This window comes from Chiroxiphia lanceolata, chromosome 8 (genome assembly GCF_009829145.1).
Source record: "Chiroxiphia lanceolata isolate bChiLan1 chromosome 8, bChiLan1.pri, whole genome shotgun sequence".
Lineage (NCBI taxonomy): Eukaryota > Metazoa > Chordata > Aves > Passeriformes > Pipridae > Chiroxiphia > Chiroxiphia lanceolata.
The window spans coordinates 2,649,834-2,672,302 of record NC_045644.1 but is presented as its reverse complement, the minus strand read 5'-3'; the positions used below and the strand labels follow the sequence as shown (position 1 = coordinate 2,672,302).

The window sequence follows — 22,469 nt, the reverse complement described above, 5'->3', positions numbered from 1 at the left end:
TTTCCTAATATCCAGGGAAGTCACTTGGTGGGCAATACTTAAATGCTTTTTTACAGCTTTCATATGGAGTGGGTACAGCTCATCGTGGCACTGACAAATCACTCTCGGTGGGATTTTGTATCAGACTGCTGATACAATAAAACTGAGAGTTATTAATAGGGTTTATTTTGAGAGGAAACATTTCCTTTTGGTTTTCTCCTTAACTTACTCTACAGTCTTCTCTTTCCAGCACTGATTATTTATTTCTACTATGAAAAATTTAGTGAGTCTGAACCATTTGTGGTTACTTACTTGCTTGTCCTTTAATGACTGCACAGGCATCTGCATGCCCTGGACACTGCTGACTTCCTTGTCTGTTACAGTCCTCATCACTAGAACCTACACAGGTGTAGCACTGCAGTGCTTCAGCTGGTGTTAAGAGAAAAGAAGACCACTTAGAGCAGTAGTGTTTAGAGTTTACAAAAAGTATTTAAAAATATCAGCTGTGCAGCCTTTCTAATTCTGTTTGAAGCACGCACAAAAAACTGGCAGAAAGTTTCAGAAAATCCAAAGACTCTGCATATCTTATCAGTGTTTCTTTTTTAGAAGTAGCACAGATACTGATTTTAAAGATAAAAAAATTCAGTCACGTATTATTTAGTCGTTACAATTTGTGCTCAAAATAATCCAAGAACATCTGATGTTCTGTAACTTCATCCACACCTTCTTGTAACATTTTCAGAGTGGAGCTCTCTGTAACAAGTTGGAGAATCATGTTTTCCCCCCCCCCCATCATGATCCTTGGTTCACAGTACCATGAAAAAACACATTAAAACACATAAAATCTTACTATGATCCAGATTTCATTTTCTCCTTAAGTATTAATTCTGCACAAAAATACCTCTTGAGTTTTGCTTTAAACATTACAACTGTAACTCAATCCTCTTTCTTGTTCTTAGTTCAAACTATATGGTACTGTCAAAGGCAGGCATGAATTTGCAAATATTTAAAACACCTTACTTGAACCTTGCAGAGCACGTTGCTGTTCATGGGGACACGTACATTTGAATTTGTCAGCACACATATTTATTTTTACAGAGGTGGAATTCTGTGCTAACCACATACACAAGATAACCTGAAACCAACCCAACCCAGGAGAGGAGCCCAGAACAGCAAAGAGGCTCAGCCACGCCTGAGGTAGGAAATGAAAACGAAACAAAAGAAGAAAGAAAAGGGAGTTGACTTACTTTTGAGGACAAAAAGGGAGCTGACAAGAACCAGGCTGAAGACTGTCCACATCATGGAGATCCAAGAGATGCACCATTAGCCAAAGAAAGCAGTTTGTTTGCTATTACAGCTTTAATGCTTCTCTTACATAGCTAATCCTCTGCAGAGGATAACTTACAGGATAAAGAGGTGTGCGAGAATGCTACTTATCGAGCTTATTCTGGTTGCACTTCTAATCACACGTACCTCATCTCCACAAACCCTGCAGGCAAATTCTTCCAGGAGCAGGAAGACGAAAATGTATTCACTTTTCAGTGCTGGAACATGCTTAAAAACCATCCCATCACCGTATGCCACAGCCTCCAAGTCCTCCAGCAGCCTCATTACGTTTGCCCATGGGATTTGCTGGATCAGGGTCAGAGCATTAAATATTTTGGAGGATTAAGACTATGCTTGAGACTTGAGTGGTTCAAATCCAACATATATATATATATATATATATATGTTGGATTTGAACCACTCAAGTATATATTTAGAGAGATATAGACCTAGATATGTGCACATAAGTAGTATATTCTTGTGACCCACTAACTGTTCGAAGCAGCGACCCATGAAGTGCTTTCTGTGAAGGAATTAATTCATAGGAGCTGCTGCATCTGGTGCTGAACATGAAATAAGGCAAGTGAAGGACACAAAACAGAGCCAGACTTCTCTTCAACTTCCAACGAAAAAATTTATTTACAATAGAGAATTTCATTTGTGACATGCATTTTCTTTTTTTTTTTTTTAAATTTTTAATTTTATTTTACAAATCGGCAAATGCAGATAAAGTTTACATTCCTTAAGGCAAGAGTCCCCATGCAAGTAATACATGTTTATATTAAATCCAAAAGACATCCAACATGGGAACTCATGTACAAAGGGAAGGCTAGGATCAGCAATTTGTAATTTCTTAGAGAACTTGACAATCTCCCTGATACAGGAACTTTGAGATCAACTTGCTATGAATTATACTATGAAAATGCAAACAATAGCAAGAAATTCTGATAGTCATCTTAGTACTGCATACAATTAAATCAACTTTATTTAGAAAGAAAATACAGTAGTGCATACGAAAAAGTGAAAATATAACCTGTCCACATAAATGTATGGACATCAGTGTGCCAATGGTCATATTGCACTCAGGATCGAAGTCCAGAAATTTGGTTAAAAGTTAGCTTTTCCCCATTTTGGCAATCAGTTCATCACAAATCTTTGTTAATTCTTCTATCTCTTTATTCTGGAAAATAAAACAGTAATCATTATTAAAAATATTGCTGCATTAAGACGAGGAGGTGTTTTTTTAACATTATCTAACCACTGGGAGAAGTGTGGGAAAATTAGGCTTCCTCCACTGCTGAGAACAGAATTTCTATACATATAGATATAAATGCATTTATAGTGCAGCTACATGTTTGTGTTCATAGTACAGCTCTGTGAATTCAAACAAATGCTTACTTTTTTTTCCAGATACAGCTCCTCTGACTTCAATAAATCCAATTTAGCACCAAAGCAGACAGCTTTATAACAGTCATTCCCAGCACACCATAATGATACATAGTGTAAATTTGTTTCTAGGCTGCACTTTTCTGTTTTTTCATTATTTTCACCCTGTTTTGCAGGGCTCTGAGCAAGGACAAGCTGTACTGTGCCAAAGCAAGCTCCCTTGGCTGAGCGAGGGAACACGAGATATAAATAGACATTTCCTACAGACACTTTGGAATTAGCATTGGAATCACAGCTAAAACTAAAAAGGGAAACAAAACCTGAAAGAAGAACTGAAGCAAGGTCTTAAACTGGAGAAGCAAAGCAAACCAAGGGCCTGGACTGCAGAGGTGCACCCTGAGCTCTGGCCGAGGCTGAGCCAGCCCCGAGCACTCGGGGGACTCAGGTCAAACCATCTGCCTCGAGTGCCTGGGGCATGGGGAGGATTTTGTCCCAAAACTTGGGCACTGCTGCCCTCCCTGAAGCCAGGATACTGCTGGGCCAGCTGGACCTGAGGAGCAGGGCAGACCTGTGGTCTGGTCTGACCTCCAGGAGGAGGTGAATTGCTGTTTACCTTTTGTTCCAGTGTTCTCTCCAAGGCGTCCACTTTGAGCTGCTCTTTACGAAGGCTGGCTTGATACGCTGCCTGCTCCTGCTGAGCTTTGCCTCTCACTTGTGCAATTTCAGCATTGGCTCTGCAAAAACACAGGTTTTGGTCACGTCAGGTTCTCTACAGGAAAGGAAAGAGGGTGCCAAGGGATGGACTGCACCTTAACAGATGGGTGGAGAGGGCACATCTTTGGCAGTATTCTGAGACTTGTCTCTAGAGAGTTCTCTCAACTCCCCCTCTTGCTCAGCAAAGGCTGCAAAGTCTTTTCCTAACGTCTGTGTTGCTCCCTTCAGATATTTGTGCTGGGGTCACAAACATCACTTAGGCAGAGGTGTTTTATGGCAGTTTGTAAATCTGGTCTCCAGTTCAGGGGACTGTACTGGGAGTTCCGAATGTATTTCCTAGAAATGCTTAATTGGTCATTACACGGAAATATAGAAAAAAACCCCTTAAAAATCAACCAGAGCTGCCTCTCTTCAGCCACAGTCTGATGTTCACTCCTTAACATTGGCTTATCCGTGCACACCTGGTATGATCTTTTGTGTAACTACTGCTCATCATCCTCAGCACAATTGGGCTGATCCTGCTTAGCTAACCAGTGTCAGCAGGGAGAGAGGACTCACTGCTTCTGCACTGAAAGAGCTGAGCAGCACTGACAGGTTCTGTTCTGCTGATGGATACGGGGCTAATAAGACAGCACAGGGGCAGAGGCAAATCTCTGGGGGCAGGAATACTAGCTGCAGGTGCAAACATCTGAGCTGCAGCCCTCTCTGCACCTCCATAAATCTGGCTAATGGCTTCTTTCTCGATCTTCCATGGAAAATTTGCTAAAGAAACATGGAGACATTTGATAAAAATAGAAATTTAAGGTGTTTGCATGGTCAGGAGCTGTAAGAAACACCAGCACGTTAGAGAAATTCTCATTAGGGAATTTCATTCCACCGTCACGGGGCAGCCTGCACTTTGCATATTGCAGGATCAGGTCTGGGATGTGAGGCTCAACCACGGGAATCCTCCTGCAGCATCAACTCCTGGAAAAAGATGTGTACAATCCATGCCCCATCCCTGAAAGTGTCCAAGGCCAGGCTGGATTTGGAGCAATCTGATCTAGTGGAAGGTCTCCCTGCCCATGGCAGGGAGTTGAGACATGATGGTCTCTAAGGTCCCTTTCTGTGATTCTATGGATCAATTACCTGTCCAGTTTTTCCTCAGCGTGAATTTTGAGAGCTTGATACCTCTGCTCTTCCTTCTTTACTCGCGATAAATATTCCTGTGCGCATTTCTTTAACACTTCTTCATTCTTAAAAGAGAAGATTACATTAAATTTAATCCAAGAGGTCAAAATGTAGGACAGGCACCTATTGGCAGGAGTCACAAACAGCTATTTTAAGGGCTGACACCCCCCCCACGGAGGCCATCTGAAGCAATATTACACAATGCAAAAAGCTTTACAGCCCTGTTTGCATTTGATAAGTGTCTGCAACCCTTCACTTAGACCTTTAGACCTGATGCAGTGCATGTGAATTGGCTGGAAGCACAAGATGTGCCTTCTGTTCAGCAGCACTGGTACACGAGAGCCTGCTCAGCTTTGCCCTTTACAGCTGTTAACACGACTCACCTTCCGAAACCCCTCCAATACTTCTTTCATTTTTTCATATCTCCTGAAAAGATCTGCCAGAGATTTCTCCACCGAGTTCAGATCTGCCAAAGCTTGTTCCTTCTCCACTATCAGCTGCTGAACGGTGTGGTGGGACACAGATTTCTCCCTCTGTTCATCCTCTGTTAGAAAGGAGAGAAGGGGAGGGGAAAAAAGATTTTCAGAAGGGTAACAGTAGTAAGAACACTGATTTCACTGTCATCTACAGTTTCTACTATGCTGTGCTCTATGTTGTGTATCAGTAAGTTTGCAGGATGCAAAAAAGTCATTTTTATATAAAGACACAATCCTGTTTTGGATAACAGTTGCTAAAACCAGTGATACTTAAATATTTTGATGTTGGGGGAAAATGTGAATGTATCTCTGTGCTGCTGATTTATTCACTCTGAACTTGGCTGTTCCCATGAAAAAGGCAGGTGTCGGATTTCCCCTCCTTGCCTGAAGATCTACTAACTACAGGAAAGGACAGTTATGCATATTACCAGCACCGGTAACAAATTATTTGCCATTGTTGATATATGCTTGTTATCTCCTGGCGTCTCTTTTGTAAAAACAAGGCACTTTATTTAGTGGAATTAACTCCAATTCTTCCCTTGGAAAAACAGTGTTTTGCCAACTCTCATTTTTAGGATTACTGTAGCATGTGGCAGAAAGGAAATCTAACACTAGACAGCCTTCCTAAGCTCTGGTCTGCAGAAAACATCTGCCAAGATCCTCATGTGTATAGCTAAATTTGAGCCAGGGATGGTGGGCAGAACACAACAGGAATCCAAATCCATATAGAAGAGAACTTTTCAAGGGAATTGAGCCCATAATAAGTTGGAATATCCATATAACACTGGAAGAAAAGAAATTGTCTTACAAAATACTGCATTGTTTCCTTCATATCCTAAAATATGATTCCTGTGTCTGTGTTCTAAGGGCTACTTTGAATGATACTGAAATGAAAACCAACCTGCAAAACACAGCAATTTTATATTAATCCTTTTCCTTCGTCTATAACAGAAACTAAAATAAGGTAAGAAGTTCTCCCACATGAAAAGCATTTCAGAATGTACAACTTTTCATTTAGGCCTTTTTTGTAACATAAAGAACTAAATGAAAGTTTCTTTTTTATTTTTTATTTGAAGAGAAGTTTTCATCTGAATTAAACATTTATAGTGCTGGTCAGCTGCAAATGTCAAAGCTGATACTGTCAATTCCCAATCTGAGATTAATCTCTTCCTTTTGCATATTCAGTTTTGCTCTGTGATGTAGAAGATCAAAGGAACCAGAGAAATTCTCAGGACCTGCTTGTAACACCTTCATTTTACTGGTGAACAAACACCTTTGATATGGCAGAACAGAGAAACTCAGTGCCCTGTAATGCCAGATCAGTTTGATATATTTAACATTTCATTAAGAATAAACATTCTTTTCTATTTCCCCTTCCTAAAGACACCCTGTGTTCATTTGTAATGTCAAAATGAACGTATTCTCAATTAAAACAGTAAACAATTTGTTCTCCTCTGTTTACCTTTCTAAATCTGAGAAGCTGTCACCTTGTGTTCCAGCACTAGATTAGTTTTAATCATGCTGGAGATTACACGCTGTGAAGCTTAATTCCAAAACACTTACTGGCAGGATCCTGTTCTCTGGCAAAAGTTTTGTCATCACAACTCCAGGCAGGAGAAGGGGTCCCTTTGCATGACCACCTAATGTACTTTAATGCATTTAATTTCACAACTTTACTTTTCCTCTCTGTCTGAGGTACTTTAGCAACTTCCTTCTTACTTGTTTTTAGGGCAGGCAGAGAGTTGGTAATTCATGTTGTGCTTCCTCACAACTACTGAGCTCCTCCTCTTCCTCCCAGTGCATCTGTGGTGCCCCCTCCTCTCTCCTCAGCTGGATCAGCTCCTCAAACACTCATCCCAAGCTCCACTTCAACTTACACACAGGAAACAGGGGCAAATTATACAGAATCACAGGATGGTTTGGGTTGGAAGGGACATTAAAGCATATCTTGTTCCAACCCCCTGCCATGGGCAGGGACACCTTCCCCCAGCCCAGGCTGATCCAAGCCCCATCCAACCAATGCTCCAAAACCAAAATGGTGAAATACTACAGAAAAGAAAAACTGGCCCTTGGCTGGAGGGAGACTGGAGTTTTATGTGATATTTTCATCAAATCATGGAATGGTTTGGGCTGGAAGGGACCTTCTGTTTTCTATAACCACGATTTAGTTTCAATGCCGCTAACAGTCTGCCGGTCAAATCTCAGCCAAGCAGTTACAGATACTTATTTCTCAGGGCATTTATGAGGTTATGTGATTAGGATACTTTTATCAAACGACTTCCATGTCTACACCACGCACTGTCCATGGCTCACCAACAATAACAGCAGTATGCTCAGGACTAACACTATCCAAACTGACAGAATCAGAGCACCTCCACAGCAGATCCGCTTTCAGGCTCAGCTCACTATTACTCACATGACTTAATGGGAATGCAGCAAACACAGAACAAAAGCAAAAGTAACTAAAAATGCAAAATGCTGGTGTGAAAGTTGGTGAAAAGCTTTACTTACCAGGCTTGCCTGTTTTGTTTTTGCAAGCAAATAGCAAGAAGCAACGAAAACGGAAGCAAAATAGAAAATCGGGAATTGTTAGGAAAGCAGAAAATAAGTAATGCAACAACCTGTAATGCACAAAGCATAACATCTGTTTGTTTTTCACAAGGAGAATTTAATAATGTCTTTAAATGTAAAGTATAAGGATACATTTTTAACAGAAAAAAAAAACCAACCCAACCCAACTTACAAATCCATCAACGGAAAGGAATTGGGATGGGGATTTCGGAGGGGGACTGGGGGTAGCTGTGATCAAGGTGTGTGGAGGGTGGGGTGCAGTAAATATTGGGGTTACACAGGCTCTGCTCCACACAGCCATGCAGCTGTGAGCTGCAAAACTTGGGCACCAGGCAGCAAAGCAGCAGCACAAGCAGCAGGTTGGCCAGGAAAGGCCGGTCTTTTTTTCTCCCCCACTCCTCAGTATAAACTAAAACACGTTAGGGGTTGAGGCAAGTGTAAGGAAAAAGGAAAAAAAGTTAAAGCACCAGTAAAAAATATGCAAAGAGACACTCAGAGTGATCTCTACACTGACAGCTTGCAAGCTCTGGCTGTGCAGTGTCACATAATCACATAAGCTAAGCTGGGTAATATTGGGTCCTATATGTGTATGACAAACCTTCCACAGCCCTTGGAATCAAAGGCAGTTACTGCTTGCAATGCATGTTTTCAGTGCCTTTGTAGGCAAACATACACAATCATATATTGTTAATACAGAATATTCTCAATATTCATTATACACACATGCCAACCTACAAAAAGCTCAGCAGGACCTGTGGACCCCACTGAATATTCACCAGAGGGATTGGTGAAATTGGCTCACTAGTGCCCTACTAACAGAGCTGCATAAATAGCTCAGAAGGGTTAAATCATAAGTAGAAACAGCACAGGCATTTCTTTTGTAACAAGGCATATTTTGCTTTAGCACTAAGGCATTACTGTGATAACAGGCCAGTGAAGTACATGCAAATAGCACACAGACATATTTTCCTCCACATGTGGCATTTGCATGAGCAAATTCCTGTATCAGAACAGACAGCAGTTTACGAGAAATGGCATGAGAAAGTGGGACAATTAGATCTAAAATTTACATTAAATGCAGGGAGAAGCCTAGCATTTAACACACTACCATGCTGCAGAATTTGCATACTGCTCTAATTAACACGTTTTCTGTGTCACTGCTGTTGGCTCAGTTCCTTTGCAAATGGACAGCAAACAAAATTACTTATAGCCACAGCTCTTAAAAACTTGCCATAGAGCATCTGAAACACTCTGACACTCTGAATGTGAAGTTTAAAGGTCTTTCTGTTTACTCAGTGGTCAATGGCCCTGTGCTTTAATTATCCTTCATTTCTTTGCAACCAGAGGAAGTGGCAGTGGTGGAATGTGCCAAGTACACCAAGGCTGTGCCTTTGCCTCAGGACCCCTATTCTGTAACAACTTCTTGTGCTGTGGTCTCAAAATTTGATTTGTTCTTTTTTTTTCAAATCTGTTTTTTCAGAAATAGAATTTGACTTTGTTGTCAAAAAGAAACTTCTGTTGCTAACTGTATGCATATGCTCAGGAAAAAAGGACAGGTCCTGTGTGTGTCCATACGACTGGCCAGGTTCAGGGTATATACCAGAGTATATTTAGTGTAAAGCAAAATTAAATAAGTTCTTTTCATACTCTGGTCACTCCTATTTTAACACTTGCACAATGACAATGACAGACACTATGTCAGAAGGCAGGCAAGTTGGCTTACTTGTACATACAGAAGGCAATGGAGGCATAACACCATAGAGAATGAAGCCAGGCATATCATTAGTATATATTATTCATTATTAGATATTTTATTAATTACTTTATTATAGTTGCCGTTATTGCAAAATTTAGTTACTTAGTTAAAGGCAAAATTTTCCCTTCATTTGAAAGGAGGCTGGGGTGTCTCCCAATGGCTGAGAAATGCAGGAAGGCAGCAAAAATCACCAGTCATTGGTGTTCTTCCCAGCAACTTTGGCCTTGGAGATCCCACAATCCCACTGAGCCATTCCCCTTCCTGGGAAACAGCTCTAGCTGAAGCAGCACAGGGCAGCACAAGCCACTGGTGCTTTCTGTAGCCAGACTAATAAAAAGACCTTTAGGAATCTTATGAGGAGGCTTTAAAATCACATCCCAGGGGCCAGACCTCCCACGCTGAGGAAGAGCACAAGCCCTGCAACCCTTGGTTTTGAAATGCTACTGCACGTAGCATTTGTGGGACATGCTGTTAGCAAAGGTGGTTTTTAATTACTGAGAGGCAAAACATGTCATAATTTAGACCTTAAAGGAGACCCCTATGTCAGTAAGTAACTGGGGAAGTGGATTGGCCACTCATAAACTCCCAGCTGGGATTGGAGTTAATCTTGGTTTTGGTCTGATCGATGCACTTAGCACAGATAATCCCTGTTGTTGTAAAGAGCTAAATTTGGTTATCTGCCATTAAACAGCTGGGGCCGGATGCCTAAGGGGTTTTTAGGTCATTGGAAGTCTCTCCTGGAGAGATCCCCTTGAATTTGGGGCAAAGCATTTGAACGTGTTGCCTGTGGGACAGTTAGCTCTGACGCAGAAAGGAAAGCCCCGACCTCCTGTGTTACCTGAACTGCCCCAGGACCTGCTGGCTGTCAGCTGAAGCCCTGATTTTCCTCACACTGGTGTCCTCAGATGCATTCACATTCCCAGCAGCATCAGCAGATGTAGCCAGCATCAAAATGAAGTCCACAGACTTCAACCAGAGAGTACCTTTCAGAGCAGAAACACCTACCTATCATCTGAGCAATCGTCTTCTCATATTCCGAGACTATTTTCCTGTAAGAGGGGAAAAAAACAAAAGCAAAGCTTTTGGCAAACAACATAATTGTCGTGTTTACTTAGAAAACAACGTTATCAGCAGCTGAACTGTGGTGTTTTAAGAGATACAGAACCCTACCATGCTTTTATATGTTCTTTATTGCCTGAGTAACAAATAAGACTGACAGTTTTAACACTGCACCTGATTTTTAATTCTCCATGGAAATCAATAAAGGTGGAGGAAGGAAAAAGGGATTGCTTTGAAACAAATTCTGTTTTTTGAGTCATGCCCAAAGTACATCACACCAATCATAACTTAAATATAAACGTAGTCACACTGGCCCAATTCTAGAATTACAAAGGGCCTGATTTTTCCATTACTTTCTCCCCTCTTCTCCATATTTGTGTTTATTTTAATATGAACATTAAGTAAACTTTTAATGGGTAGCAAATAAACTTAACAGGGGTAGAGTTGGCCCTCACTCAACATGCATCTCATCTTCTAAATGAATCTTCTCATGACTAAATGACCCATTTGCACTTAAAAGAACAAGACCAAAATATTCAAACATGTAGCACAAAATCAATCAAGTCCCATTTCCCAAATCTGTTTTTGAAGCAGAGGTGGCAAAATGTTACTTTTAAGACCATTTTACTTCATATATTCACAGTAGGCTTTGAATTTCCTTCTCGAAAAGAGGTTAGCCAAAATAAGCAGATTAAATGTGATTTAGAAAGATGATCCATCCCTTCCCAGAGCCAAATAAAGCTAATGAAATGAGACTAGCTTGATCTGTGCTTTGATTCATGAGCCACGTAGGACTGTCTACAAAAAACAAAAATTACCACACACTTCATCTGAAGTGGATATTCAAAACTGGTGTTTGAATAAGTCTCTTTTGAAGTCTTAGCTCGCTTTCACTTGCTCTGTTTTAGAGGTCTGCTGCAGTTGGTGAGGTTACAGAAAGGATGTGGGAAAATCCTGAGACAGAAGTCAGTAAGGAAAAAGGAGAAACTTGCAGAGCTCCCAAAAAGTCAAAGGAGTAACCCCAGTACCTCCTGCCCCAAACCTGAATCACAGGCAGAGCCCAGAACCCCTGGGAAGGCCACCTGCCCCAAAGGGCAGCAGCATCTCCCTTGCCCTGGTCCTGCAGAGCACTCAGCAGAGCAGGGGCTCTACCCCTGTGCACTGGGATTTGTCCTCTGAACCATAAATGACACTTTTGAGAGCAAAGACAGCAGCAAGGATTTCCCCCTAAAAGGAAGGGTTTGGTTTCATGTCCAGAGAAGATTACCTCAAAAGCTTGCTGTAAGCAATAAGGATTTTAAAGCCTTGTCATATCCTTGTAACACCAGGCACCTTTAGGAAGTTTTATCATCCTAGAAAATGAACTCAAGCACTCAGGGTAACGAGCACTTCCCAGCCTGAGCAGCACCACAGAAGTTGGCAGTCAAATTAAATCACACTACCTATTTCTTGCTCTTACCAGCTTAGACTAGTGCAAGCAGGCACCACTGCACCTCCCTGCACTATCCAGCTTCATGAATCAAGTGGCAGCTGTTCAACAGAAGTGGATGCTGCAATGGCACACTGATTTTAATAATATGCAAGGTAGTCAAGTGAAGAATTTGTTCCAGATTCACATCAAAGGTCTCCTTCAGTCAAACAGCCTAAAAAATGGTCATTGTGGCTGGAGAATGAAAGGATGCTGCCACATCATTACTCTCTGGGAGAGTACATTTAACCCCAGCTTGACATGCTGCACAGGCCTAACTCTTGCTCTTTTAGACATTCAGTCAGTCAGTCATTTATTGACTTCCTGAAATTTCATAAGTCATAAACCCACCAAAATCCAGGACCTCAGGGGTCATCTGCTTGACTTCTCTTACTGAGGCACCATAAATATTTCTTGCCTGCCTCTGGTTGTGCTCTTGGATTACAGTACAGCCCACCCTGGTTTAGCTCTTTGATAGTTCTTGCATATTTAAACCCATTTTGGCTTCTGTTCTCTGGAGTGGAATTTTCTCCAGACTGATGTTTTCCTGGAAACTTGGAGGAATTCAGGATATTCCAGCCAGAGTAACCTGTACTTGGGTAGAAGAGCATTGCTTCTCCTTCTGTGAAAAGTGATGATTTTGTGCTTGCAACTCAAGATAATCCCTTCACTCCTTCCTTATCATTATGTCACATGTCATTGCTGCATCTCTAATTTACCACACATGGGCTGTTTCAACATTTAATCCTCCAAGAGCAATCTTTCTCTGTACACATATGTGTATTCATCACTTTGTGACAATATCAGTCAGATTTTTTTTTTTTCCATCCATGTGTTCCAAGCATGTGCCTGTGAGAATTTTGGCTTAGACAATGGCTTTTTTTTTTTCAAGTCAGATTTTATCGAGGGTGCAGACACACAAGCAAATTACTGTAAGGAAGATGAGGGGACAAGACCTATGGAATGCCAGCTGCTCTGTGTCACCCCCCTGTTCCTCTCCTTCCATGAATAAGCAGGCTCTGGCAGTGCCCAGCAGACACGTGCAGCCCAGCAGCTTCCAGAGAGCAGACCAAACACACACTTGAGTGTGTGCTGCATGCTGAGACATTCTTTACAATTCCTAATTTTGTTCATTCCTTGCTTTGCTCCCTTGGTCCGACCGCTCGCAGCCGCTCCTTTCTCCTTCTCCTCATTAAGCACTTGAGGGCTATGCCAGGGTTTTGTCTCCTTTCCCAACAGAGAGCAAGAGAGGTGAGAGAACTCAGCTGGGCACTGGGAGATGGTAAAAAAGAAATAAAGGGGCTGCCCTTGCCTTTTGCAGATGCTTCTCTTAAGATGCTTTGGCTCAGAGCCCCGTGCTGCCACAATTCCAATCTGCCATGTGTGACTCCTGGCACTCGTGCTAACGTTTGCTGAGCTCTGCACTGCAGTTCCCTTCTACTCTCACTCCCTAAGTACAGTTTTCCTGGATACAAGCAGCAAGTGCTTATGTAGGTCAGCACTAGACACAGCATGTTGGTTTAAGTTTTAAATCACCAAGAGGTCTCATTTTGGGAAGAAGCTGGTGATAGAACAGAAGGGATTTTGAGGAAAATTCAGTCTCGGAAGAGACTGTATAAATTATTACTTAAAAGAAGGATGTTAAAATAATCTGACAGTTCCCTTTTATTTATGAGTTATGAGGGGGGATATTTTTTTCTGGTTTTTGAAGGTAGAAAAGAATAGGCTTTAAAGACTCCATGAAGTATTATTTTCATACATCCTCTTTTGCAACTGATGACTTTCTCAGATTCAGATCAATGAGCAGGCCAAGCTCATTGGTCCTTCTTATGGTCTTACCAACTGTAAAAAAAAAGAAAGGCTGAACCTTTCAACTGGCTAAACGAGCAACTTAAGTGATTCTCTGAGCAGCACCGCTCACATGATCCACTACAGGGATTTTGTTGTCATCTTTGCAAGTGGTAGGACCCAGGCTGGGAAGAAAGGTCAAAACATGTTCCAGGATACAGATATTTAATGTAACAGAGGTAGGGTTTGCAAGGAGAAACAGAATAGAACAGATACAACCACAACAAACTGGAAAGCTCAGGGTCCTTCTGTCAGTTTTCAATCATTACCCTGGACAGGGTTGCCCACCATACAGAGTAAAGACAAAGTATCAGTTTAGGATCAATTCAAAGCCTGCAGCTAAAAATAATGAAACAAATTCAGATACTCAAAACAGCTGTAGGACCATGGTACTCTGCATACTAACCACAGGCTGAAATGAGATTTTCTGTCTCATTTTATTAGCCAGGGACAAGTTAATAACCCACCTCATTTCCATCACTTCCCTTCTGCTTTCTTCATATTTCTCTTTCCACTCAGATACTTCTCTTTCCTTGGCCACAATCTGAAACAGAGAAAACAAAGGAAAAAACCCCACATCATTAAAACTACGTGATTCATTAAAAAGGAAATCAAACTGTCCAATATTTGTTTTCATATCAAATCCTAGTTAACAGGGGTATAGTTTTCAAGTGGATAATGGGTTCAAATATAAGCAACCCTAGTGGTGTTTTTCAGACTACAAGGTGCAGTTAAAAGGTTTGGATGTGAAATCATACTCCAGCTTTGAGACATTAACTTAGAAAAGCAGTTGCAATGTTCTTGTTTCATTTTTCACTCCTGACTTTTCATTCCAAGGACACTTCACAAGGAATACTGTATGACCCCACACCATGTCTGATTTGACCCAGTGCCAAACCTGAAATACCTCTGTACGTGGGTTTGGTCCCTCAGTTTGTCTTCTAAGGGGGTTCTGTGCTTCTGTGTGCATTTTTAGGGCTGTCCATGATATTTTATACCCCAAGGACTGTGTTCCTTTGTGTACTTTTCATTCACACAATTCACCATCGAGTTTGGAATACTCTAATACTGGATTGTACCCACTTCTAATTATTATCATCAGCCAGACTAATACTACACATAGTTTGTAAAACACATAATTTTATTCCTATTTCTAGCATCTTACTATTTTTCTATAATTATACAGCAGTGCCAAGAGGCAGAGAGTACACCTGAGGTTAAAAGAAATACAGATTTATTTTCATACAACATCTGCTCTTCACTTATGTGAAACAAGTGAAACTTGCAGTGTGGCAGCCTTTGCTTTAGCATGGCTGAGGATGGTTTCAGGAACACAACAAGCGCTCATAAAACAAATAATTCAGGAGAAAGCAGGAAAGGAGGGAACCACAAGGGGCAGGTATTTCCTTCTACAAATCCTGGAGAAAATTACCTCTGCTCTGGCGAGTCGTAGAGCTGAGTCTAAGTCCTGCTGGGGGTAGAGAAGAGCCGTGGTGCTTTCCGCATCCGAGGCGCCGATCCGGGAGTAGAGTGCACTTTTAGAGATGGAAACATCTGCTGGGATAGCAGGTTCTCTCTGTGTGTTTGGGTTTTTTTTTTTAAATACAAAGAAATGAACCGTTAAATAAGTGTTTAGCTCACATGTTTTCTGGGTGTAGTGCGAGGCACCAGGGTCCTGAGCTGGGGGCTAGAGTTCTGTGCACCTCTAAATTGTGACAGCAATAACACAGACAAGGAACCTTGAGTTCAGCAATGGTAAAATACACATTTTAAGATCCATAGGAAGTGCCAAGAGAGTCGTATTACCCTTACAGAGAGAAAATAAAAACAGCACTTTGTCATCAATATTTTAAGGTATTATATTAGAAAATTTACTACTCTCTGATGCAGGATTTCATCAAAACATCCACAAGAAATGCACATCAGCAGAGGAAATTAGAATTGGAGGCAGAGAGCTTGTTAAGGAGAATTCTCTTTCCATAAAAATAAATCAAGAAACGAGAAGCAAGAGGACAGCTCCCTTTCCTAGGTCTGACCTGCCAATACAGTGTATCTATCATAAACAATATCACATAAAAAGTGTGAATATACAAGTGATGTTGTTGTTGCCCCTCTAGTGTTTAGCATGCAATTAGTAAGTTATATGAGGCTTTTTTTTAACCAGCTGTCAATTTTGCTCATGTCAGCAGCCCAGGTTAACAGGGGAGGAGAGCAGCATGTGAAATGAGGAGGAGAGCAAAGAACAGGTCTGTGACACTGAGATGCAGGAGACATCTCGCAAACAACTCTAGATACAAACAACCCAAGCTACAGTACATTAAATCCAAGGAGGTTATAAAAGATAGTTCACAAAATCCCAGAATGGTTTGGGGTTGGAAGAGACCTTAAAGCTCATCTCATTCCACTCCCTGCCATGGGCAGGGACACCTTCCACTAGCCCAGGTTGCTCCAAGCCCCGTCCAACCTGGCCTTGGACACTTCCAGGGATGGGGCAGCCACAGCTTCTCTGGGCACTGCCAAGCCCAGCCCCAAGTCCACATGTAGCCAAAGAAAGGGCTGGACTATGGCCCAACTGGATCATGGGTGGGAGGAAAGTTAGGTTGATCAATGCCCTTTTCCATCCACTGATAGAAATGGATATTCACATCCAGCTTTTCTGGTGCAGCACTTCCTTACTGCTGGATAACGTATTTTCCCAGTTTACTTGTTACAGTGTACTTGCTACCTTTGTGCATAAAACAATATATTCTGCTCCTTCAAGTTCACTACTGCAGTACCTTAGTCTTTAGGCTTATCTGCAGCAACTTAGAGTAGTAATCAAGAGTTTTTAAATGATTTTTTACATAAAAGAGAGGAAAAAATTATTTTCTTTTATTTTATCATAAAAGAGGGGGGTTTTGTTTGGGTTTTTTGTTGTATTTTTTTTTATTTGGTTTGGGGTTTTTGTGGGTTTTTTTGTTTCTTTTGGTTTGTTTGTTTGTTTTGTGTTTTGTTTCTTCTGTTTTTTGTTTGTTTCTTTTGGGTTTTTTTTTTTGTTTGGTTTCAGTTGTTTTGTTTGTGTTTTAAGTAAAACAGCAGAGTCACACTCTACTGCCTGAAGCACGAGAATGTGAAAGTGAGTAGATAATGTCTGGATCAAGCTTCAGTCCTCATTAATTTCAACATCACATGTTCTTGTTCCAACACAGTTAAAGGAAATTTTGCCAGATGCTATTCCATTAAACATTCGCTTCCTCACAGTTCTTCTTGCCCAGCTTAGAATCACAGAAAGGTTCCAAACCCACTGTTAATTTTGTTGCAATCCCTTCTGAGTTCTCATATCACACCTGACTGAAGAAGCTACACCAGAAATTATATACAATCCTCGCTCAATATAAATACAGGACCAGATGTTCTGGATGTCACATCTGTAGACAACATGAAGAAACCACACTAGTTAAAAGACTAGGCAAGAAAATTTAATTAGAACAAGAATAAGCTCAAGAGTACTTATGGAACACCACACTGAATCTTCCTTTATATGAGACTCTCACTAATTTGCTTTTTATTTTTAAACAAGAGTCAATTGGATTTATGGAGGAGGCCATCCCTTCTCTTTTTTGCTGCATTTAAAATAAGTACCCAAAATAATTATCAATTCCAGCATAATTAAGAGGTGCAACCTCAAATCCAGCAGGTTTTCCTACCAGAGGAAAAAGCACCCCAAGACCTATTAAAATTGCATAGCCTGTACCCTTGAAAATATTTCCCAATGTATGATAACTATGTAAGAAAAAATACACCTGGGACACAAGCTCAGATATCTCTGTAAATGCATAAATACAAAACTGCCTGGTGCTGTCCACAAATCTGAGTAAAGGTAAAACATTCAGCAAATAAGACCACTGCAGCCTCAACTCAGTATCCCATCTTCAAAAAAAATGTACTTCAGTCCCTCCTCAAACACAAGGCAAGAATAACTGAGAGATAAAAAAGAGTCATTAGCTCATCAAAGCTGTCCTCCAAACAAAGGCCCTCCTTCAGATCGATCTGCTGAACTGCATGTATCACATTTCAAAAGCCTCCTGCAGCTTAATTTGCTGGATCTCATAAAGAGATTGCTGGAAAATATCAATCGTGGCAAAAGAAACACAATTGTGGCAAAAGAAACATAAATTTCCTCAAGCTCGTGTAAAAATCTGTCAAAGTAACTGCCAGGATGATGACAATTTTAGAGAAAAAAATAAATGAAAGCATTTAATATTTATTTAATATTTAATTATTTTTATATAGAGCTCAACACCTCACTAACATAGTTATGTGTTCTCTAGTTGCATTTGAGTAAATTGTATGAAACAATAGCAATAATGACACACAAAGTAGCATAAAACTTTCAAAAATGGCTATAAAAACTCTTGGAATTTAACCACTGAGCAGAAATACTTGTGGTAGCGGTCCAATCAGTATTGCCTTAACTCTGGAAACACTTCACATGAATCACAACTGGGCTCTCTGTCAGGAGTAACCAGTCAAAGTCCTCATGGTTTGACTTCAAAAGCCATTTTTACACAGCTCCTAACTGATGTGTGTAACTCAGCAACTGTTATTTGCTGCCTTGAAACATTCCTATCCTGGGAAAACACTATAACCTGACCAACAGGATGATGGTATTCCCAAAAATAACCCAATAATAATGCTTTAAGTTCAACAGCTAATTGCTGAGAAGGTAAGCAGTTAATTGGGGTAATAATCAGCGTGGGGATTTGTAAGTCACTAAACCTTGCACAGAGAGATTAGAGTCTTCAGGGGAATTACTACTAAATGTAGGTCACTGCAATCTTAGTGTAAATATTTGAGAGCCCAACACAATTCTTCTCCTCTTCCCAGCACCTTTCACAGAAACCAGATATCTGACCAGAAAGGGAATAAATGCACCCCCATTAACCAGCTGCACTTATCTCACACTTCTAGGAGGTCAAAGTGAAAGAAAATAGAGAAATGGAATGAAAATGAACATTGGCTTTTATCATACTAGGCGAATATGTATTCAGCCCTGCTGAAAATGAGCTTGCCCTCTCCAAGCCCTGAAATACAGCTCGGGTGTGTATCGAATGATCGACCCTTTAACTTATTGATGTGTCTGCAGACAGGTCAGTGGAGGCAAACTAACACCTACTTGTGCTTGCAAATATATGGAAAGGCAAGTAAAATCCCAGCATGAGTTTTCAGCTTGTAAAGTTTTACTGGGAACCGTGGTGCTCCTGTTTGAAGGAAATGTTCCTCTCGCACTACCACAAGAACCCCCCAAAGCTGTGGTGCATTAATCCCACTTGTGCTGGTGCCTTTCCTTTCTTTGGATCCTGTTTCAACACCCAACTCCCATCATCTCAGCATCCCTAGGGTGGTGGACACAAACCCTATTCAAGCTGCACCTGTAAGAAAATGGCCACAGGACACCCAGATGGAGACTGTTCAATAGGGAAGTGTTAACTCATCTCAGCGCTGGAAGACAGAAATATCTGGCAATGTAAAAGCAGGTGACTAGTCCTAGTGTTGAAGTCCATGACAAGAAATTTGGGAACAGCCAAATAACTTCCCTCTGCCTGAGAACAACAAGCTGCACATCCTCATTCTCACTCCTAGTGCTAGCACAAAATGGTGATATTTAATCTTTATTTTGGGTGACCTAATTAGCCAGAACAAGTACTTTTGTCTTTATTTACCAACCTATTCTTGTTACCCATCCTGTAAGGTTTAGCAAATGTTAAATGTAATTATACAACATCAAGAAAAGAACGGAGGCCAGACATCCAGAAGGGAATTCTGCCAGTTAGCATCCAAATTTAAGTCACTGCAGTCATCTGATGGATTCTGTTCTACTTAATGCAGGCCATCAGTCACTGCAGGTCACAAGGGATGCCGTCGTAGGCTAATTTAAAACCCCCAACCTCCCACTGGAATAGCAAAGTTACTCAAGGACAAAAGTCTTTCCCAGACTAATGTGACACTCAGGGTGTTTGTGTACAAACATTCCTGCCACTGGACCAACGTGGGGCTTTGTGAACATCAAACTGCTGCTGATTCTCTGTCAGAGAGGGGGAGATTTGCCTATTTTTCTCTGCTTGTCTCTGCTTATCATTTTTGCTATCTTTATTACACAGATTAATGGCCTTTTCTAAAAAAAATCACACGAAATCCATTCCATATGTCTAAGTTCTAAGGGGTTCATAAACTTGTTCTGGATAAAAGACAATGCTGCGATGATGTTAAAAAGTATCTTTAAAATGCAAGACCATAAGATCAAATACATTCTACCACATTTCTGCAGCTCAGAATCTTCCCTGAGTAACACACAAACACACGAACCCATTCTCTTCAGTCTAAAAGAGTACAATTTGTGAGTTGCTGAATTGTTGGCTGGCAGCAAAAATGCAGCTTTTTAACAGAAGCTTTTCGTACAACCCACGAAGAGCATCCATGTATTTATTATGTGTTTCACCTCGAGTGTTTCCTGGATGCAGCAAAGTGCTGGGAGGACAAGGAGGCTGAGAGAGAATAAGGAGGCAGGGAGGATCTAGAGAGGATCCCACCACATTCTCTTCCAACACCTGCCACTCAGGGCAGCAGAGCCAGGGGACACCATCACACACAGGTTGCTACTCACACAGGAAAATGCTGATTTATTTCCCCCTTCCTTCGTTCTTTATGTTCCTTATTAGAAGTTCAGGCTGGGTTAGTCTTTCCAATGAAGACAACAGCATGTCTTTCTTCATTAAATAAAAGATTATAGCCACATGCTTTAAAATACCCCTCACCCTGGGAGCAATGCATTTACCTCAGTAATTGTATGTGCACCACGGAAACAGCTGGTTGGTGGGTTATTTAAGGTAAGTGAAATAAATCAAATGTAATAATTATCTTTTCATAAAAGAACAGTTAACCTTAGAAAAAAAAAAATCTTTGCTTTTATGAACTATCTACTGATCTTTAAAGCACCAAGAAATTCCATCCTATAACCAGCTCAAATGTAGTTATGATGCAATAAACTCCAGACAATTTAGATCTGGGAAAAAAAACTTTCAACTGACTTTTTAATGGACAGTATAAGAAGAGGAAGGTCACTGGAGAAGGACATGTGAGAAGAACAGTTGGAATAAAATGTCTCCCTGCAGCAGGACACTGCCATCCCCTCAGCACCCCATTCTGCTGACACCACTTCTCAAGAAATCCACCAACATTTCTGGACTGACTTTTTTGTTAAAAGTACCATGAAGGGCATCATAAACCAGCTGTGCACCTGGCTAACCACCAAACTCAGTTTGGCTAACCACCAAGCCCAGCACATCAGAGGGAACTTTCCCAGCCCCTTCCAAACACAGTGAGTTCCACGTGCACCCCTAGAGCAGTGCAAAGCCTCACTCTGAGGCAGAACTAGACAGGATGACCTGGAAGTAGCAGTAAAAACAAACAAAAAAAAAGACTTAGATCTTCATGTATAAAGACACATTGTGTTGAGAGGCCTTTTTTCCTTGGGAACTCTGTCTAGCCCTTCCAACCCTGCTGCAGTCCCTTTCTTTGGATGCCTGAGGGCAAGGTCAACCAAATCTCTCACTTCTAAACTTCCAAGGGTCAAAAGGCGTCTGAATTCCAGCTGAAAATACCAGCAAAAGACAAAATGTCCCTACAGTCAAAGCAGGCTTGGTATTCTTTGCCATGAAATATTTTAGGACAAATCTTGCTGCAGAGAAATGACAAACCAGAGAACTGTGACCTGGATTGCAGAACCCCGCGAAAGGAATGCGGCCCCTCCTTGCCTCCAGATGTCTGTTGTTAATGTGGGTGTGAGTGGGGCAGGTGGCAGCGTTTCTGTGGGCAGCACATGCTTTGGTGCCACACCAGGGTGTGCCCAGCTCAGCACTGCACCCAGGGAGCCTCGGCCCCCCCCTGTTAGAGGAGAAGCAGCACTCGGATCCTCAGTCTGTGCACACTCACACACGCAGGGCAGGCACAAACCAGGTACCTTGGAGCGGAGGGAAGACAGGGCAATCTGCCTGGCTAACTTCAGGGCTTCTATCCTCATGGCAGCAAACTCTAACTCCTCCTGTCAGGTGTTTTTGGTTGTGAGTAACCCACGGGAAAAAAACGGATTAAGAACACGGTAAAAATGTTTTTAACACATTCAAAAATGGAGTGTTACATCTCAGCGTGTATTCCTGACAATTCCTGGGTGACGACCACACCCCAGATTCCTGTCATTGATAGTACAAAACTCCAGGTGTTGGTTAGTTTTGAGGTAGCTGTATCGAGAAATAATTTTTATTAGGTGATCAGTATGAACAATGCTTTCGGTAAAATAAATGTTTTCTGAAGCTAAAGGTGTTTTTTCACAGACTCCTCTCCCTTGGTTTCCATCTTATGTGAATTTATGCCAGCTGCTGGTCTCAATTCAACTTTTGCTGTTTTAAAATTTCACTGAAATAGTCTAGAAAATATGTCCTGACACACAAGAACTGGCCTAAAAATCAATTTGCTTCTCCTAGAAGAAGCCATGCCAAATTCTGCATTACAGATTATTAGAAAAACAAAGCCTGATATTCACTTCAGTAGAATTAGATCCTAAATCTCAAAAAGTAAGTCTGTGCATACAAACATACTAAGGCCAGGTATGAAGACAACTCTCTATATGTCAAGTCCTGCGTTCAAGCTTAAAAAAATTTGCCTTTTAAAGATTTCTGCA

The 22,469-nt window shown here is 41.2% G+C and overlaps 1 protein-coding gene across 4 annotated transcripts in view; it reads right to left on the bottom strand.

Moving 5' to 3' along the window:
• Positions 1 to 1,966: 1,966 nt before the first annotated feature.
• The window catches only part of TACC2 (transforming acidic coiled-coil containing protein 2), a 125,993-nt gene continuing 105,490 nt past the window's right edge, over positions 1,967 to 22,469 (bottom strand). For 3 of the 4 annotated variants that reach the window (XM_032695073.1, XM_032695074.1, XM_032695075.1), the window contains 7 exons: positions 15,186 to 15,329; positions 14,221 to 14,297; positions 10,384 to 10,427; positions 4,959 to 5,119; positions 4,534 to 4,640; positions 3,305 to 3,425; positions 1,967 to 2,485 (listed from right to left, as the gene is read on the bottom strand). In XM_032695073.1, coding sequence (XP_032550964.1) covers positions 2,420 to 2,485; positions 3,305 to 3,425; positions 4,534 to 4,640; positions 4,959 to 5,119; positions 10,384 to 10,427; positions 14,221 to 14,297; positions 15,186 to 15,329 — 720 coding nt within the window. In that variant the 3' untranslated portion in view covers positions 1,967 to 2,419. Of the gene's footprint in view, positions 2,486 to 3,304; positions 3,426 to 4,533; positions 4,641 to 4,958; positions 5,120 to 10,383; positions 10,428 to 14,220; positions 14,298 to 15,185; positions 15,330 to 21,752; positions 21,834 to 22,469 lie in introns of all 4 variants that reach the window. The other variant, XM_032695072.1, reaches the window with a different exon arrangement.